We start from the raw sequence: 3,081 nt of genomic DNA, 5'->3' as shown, positions 1-3,081 counted from the left end.
ACCAGATTATTTGATGGCAGAAAGAACATTATTAAAAAAAATTGCCTTCAACATCTACACTTTAGCATGCTGGGAAACCAAAACAGTAGTTAGCTGAATCTCGACCAGTGATGTTGTAGCTCTACTAATTAAAAATTGACCATTTAATTGTAATTACTCATTGTTTGTATCTCCTATATGTGTATCACCCATGAACTTCGATCATAATTATTTGCAATACCGTATATGAGAAAGAAGCTTATTGTAGGTGAAACCTTACAAATATATTTATCTAATAAGGTGTTGAAGACCAGGCAAATATATAATTGAAAAAAATATATTTAATTTTATGGCCAAATTTCCATACCAATGCTAATACTGCAGAGACATTATAAAAGTAAATAGACATCATGATGTTTGTTCAATAGTCATTTAATTAAGAAAGGCATCCAACGGCTTCCATGGCCAAGTCAGTCGCCTGATATGAACCCCATCGAGCATGTCTCGGCCATACTTGCTCGAGCAGTGAAAAAAAGTTCCAGAAAACCAGCGTCTCGTGGAGAGCTACTTGATGTTTTGTGTGCAGCCTGGGTCAAGATTTCTTCTATTTAATGTGTTTAGCGTATAAACAGTAAGGGCAGTGTTTTCCATATAGTAAGAAAGTTGCATCATCGACTCGAGATAATTCTGTTATCTAGATTTCTTCTGTTTAATGTGTTTAACATAAAATTTCTAGAAACTACTTCATTTTCAACATGATACGAGTCATAAAATATTTTTGTAAGTTGAAAATTTGTGTGAATAGTCGGGATGTATTCCATTTTAGTAATGCTGGTAAATTTAAAAAAACTGAAATAAAATGATTATTCAATATTTGTCTTAACTTTGAACTTTGATATCAGTTATTTCTTTTTATTTCTCAAGATAACAAAAAGAAGATCTTGTGATAATATCAAGTTTCTACACCACAGAATAAAGTTTTTGTAGTCTTTGTAAAGTATGAAGTGTAATTTATTCATTAATATTTCAGGATCCAGTGAATCTGAATGGAAAACTCCAAAAACATCAGAATTTTGAACAGGAACTAAATGCAAACAGAAGCAGGATTGATGAAATTACAAGTACGGCTCAGGAACTGGTTGACAGTGGTCATTATGCATCCACGAGAATTGAGTTAGTAAAGTCATTGTTGTTGATTCGTTATATCACATTTAATTTATATTTTCTAACTACATCCTTTGAGAGAACCTTACAAACTCTTAAAGTTTACTTTTTAAGAGACACTTAAAGAATCCTGACAATTTAATAACCACTAAATATGCCAATATTCAATTATCAGTAATAACTTTATAATTATGTAATATGAACAGGAAGGTGTGTGTGTGATCTTGCTATTTCAGGAACCATGCATTGGTTTCATAGTAAAATAACATAATAATTTAGTAACTGTTGAATATAAATGAATACCTATGTAATGTTTATAACTTTAAAATCATATCATATTTGGAAACAAACAATCAAAATGATAAGAAATGAACAATCATAGGACAAACGGGAATACATAGATAATACTAGTCCTTTAAAATTTTGGGATATATTGGAATAAATAAATAAAATATAATCTTGATAAATTTGTAATCGTTTAATACATAAAATTGTTATTAGTACTGATAATTTAATCATTTTTTTGGTGTGTGGGAATGTGTAAGTAAAAGTAATCGTTAAGTAACTGTGGGTTTGTATCTAATGTATGTAATTTAAAAATCAATAGAGATGTATTTAGGATTATTCAAATAATGTTGAAAACTTATATGTTTTTGATTTAGTATTTGTGGTTTACATGGAAATAAACATTGTATATATGTGTGTTTATATTACAATTTCTTTAGGTAGGCTAAGTGCAAGTAAGTAAATGAAAAATACCTGATTTGCAACCATCTGTTTTATTCTGTTTTGAATAACACTTTTGAATTATCAAATGACTGTTCTTCATATTCTTACAGTATTGAATATGTCCTTCAATATCCCAAAAAATATTCAGTACAATACTAACCAGAGATACATCCATCTAACACTACAAAAAATACCTCTAAAAATTGAATATTATAATAAGGTTGAAATTTGAGTTTTACACACAAACATATATATATATATATATATATATATATAAGGTCTAGTGTGGATTTTATTCAAGAGCAGATTCATGCTTGTGTGAATGGTTATCAGAAGGTCCAATGTGGATTTAATTCAAGAGCAGATTCATGCTTGTATATATATATATATATATATATACATCAGAGATCTATATTTGGTAGATAAACCAATGAAACAATAGGAAAAGTGATTCCAGTGCCAAGAGTAATGATCACCAGGAAATGCTGATCATGATATATACGTAATGGGAACTGTATAATACCCACATCAGACCTGCCATAATTCATTCCACCTTTAAAAGTGCCTTTTAATCATGTTGTTTCTGAACATTAGAATTGTTCTTATAAAGCATTTATCCAATAATGATAAAAATATTGGTTAAGCACTAATATTATATTGAGACAAAAATGGTAAGTGATGGATATCATGCAGCAAAAAGGCTTATTGGAGATTGATTAAAAAAATTAACAAATATTATCGTTTGTTGATCCAACTTTTAATGGTTCCACATATCATTCATTGAAATTGTGGCAGAAGTCAGTCAGGTGGTGGTTGTGGTTGGAAAAGAAAATCCTCAAGAAGAATGCAGTACCAGTCAAGTTGCCAAATCCATGGACTTTTCCAGTCAACAATCTGAAAGGTTACGAGTACAATATTAATATTGTATCTGTACAAAATGTAAATGCACTGCTGACAGGAGATGCACATCAGTGGTTAAACTTTGTACTGGAATTACAACATCCTATGGACTGATGAGACTCAGTTTTTTCTCTGGGTCAAGTCAACACATCTATGTCACCTAAGGAAAAAGCAATCCATATGCTTGTGTGAATGGTTATCAGAAGGTCTAGTGTGGATTGTATTCAAGAGCAGATTCATGCTTGTGTGAATGGTTATCAGAAGGTCTAGTGTGGGTTGTATTCAAGAGCAGATTCATGCTTGTGTGAA

General features: G+C 30.5%; 1 protein-coding gene and 1 long non-coding RNA gene across 2 annotated transcripts in view; both read left to right on the top strand.

The window, feature by feature from the left end:
- The window catches only part of LOC106470005 (spectrin alpha chain), a gene marked incomplete at its 3' end in the record, with an annotated part of 47,256 nt that overhangs the window by 23,588 nt on the left and 20,587 nt on the right, over positions 1-3,081 (top strand). The window contains exon 16 of the mRNA XM_013930525.2: positions 1,010-1,152. Coding sequence (XP_013785979.1) covers positions 1,010-1,152 — 143 coding nt within the window. The remainder of the gene's footprint in view (positions 1-1,009; positions 1,153-3,081) is intronic.
- Positions 2,148-3,081, top strand: part of LOC111088438 — a 2,441-nt gene continuing 1,507 nt past the window's right edge. The window contains exons 1-2 of the long non-coding RNA XR_002612964.1: positions 2,148-2,208; positions 2,979-3,036. This is a non-coding gene — a long non-coding RNA (uncharacterized LOC111088438). The remainder of the gene's footprint in view (positions 2,209-2,978; positions 3,037-3,081) is intronic.

The sequence above is a fragment of the Limulus polyphemus genome, unplaced genomic scaffold, assembly GCF_000517525.1.
Source record: "Limulus polyphemus unplaced genomic scaffold, Limulus_polyphemus-2.1.2 Scaffold3768, whole genome shotgun sequence".
NCBI classification, from domain to species: domain Eukaryota; kingdom Metazoa; phylum Arthropoda; class Merostomata; order Xiphosura; family Limulidae; genus Limulus; species Limulus polyphemus.
The sequence above is the reverse complement of the archived record's forward strand: the minus strand, read 5'-3'. Positions and strand labels throughout refer to the sequence as shown.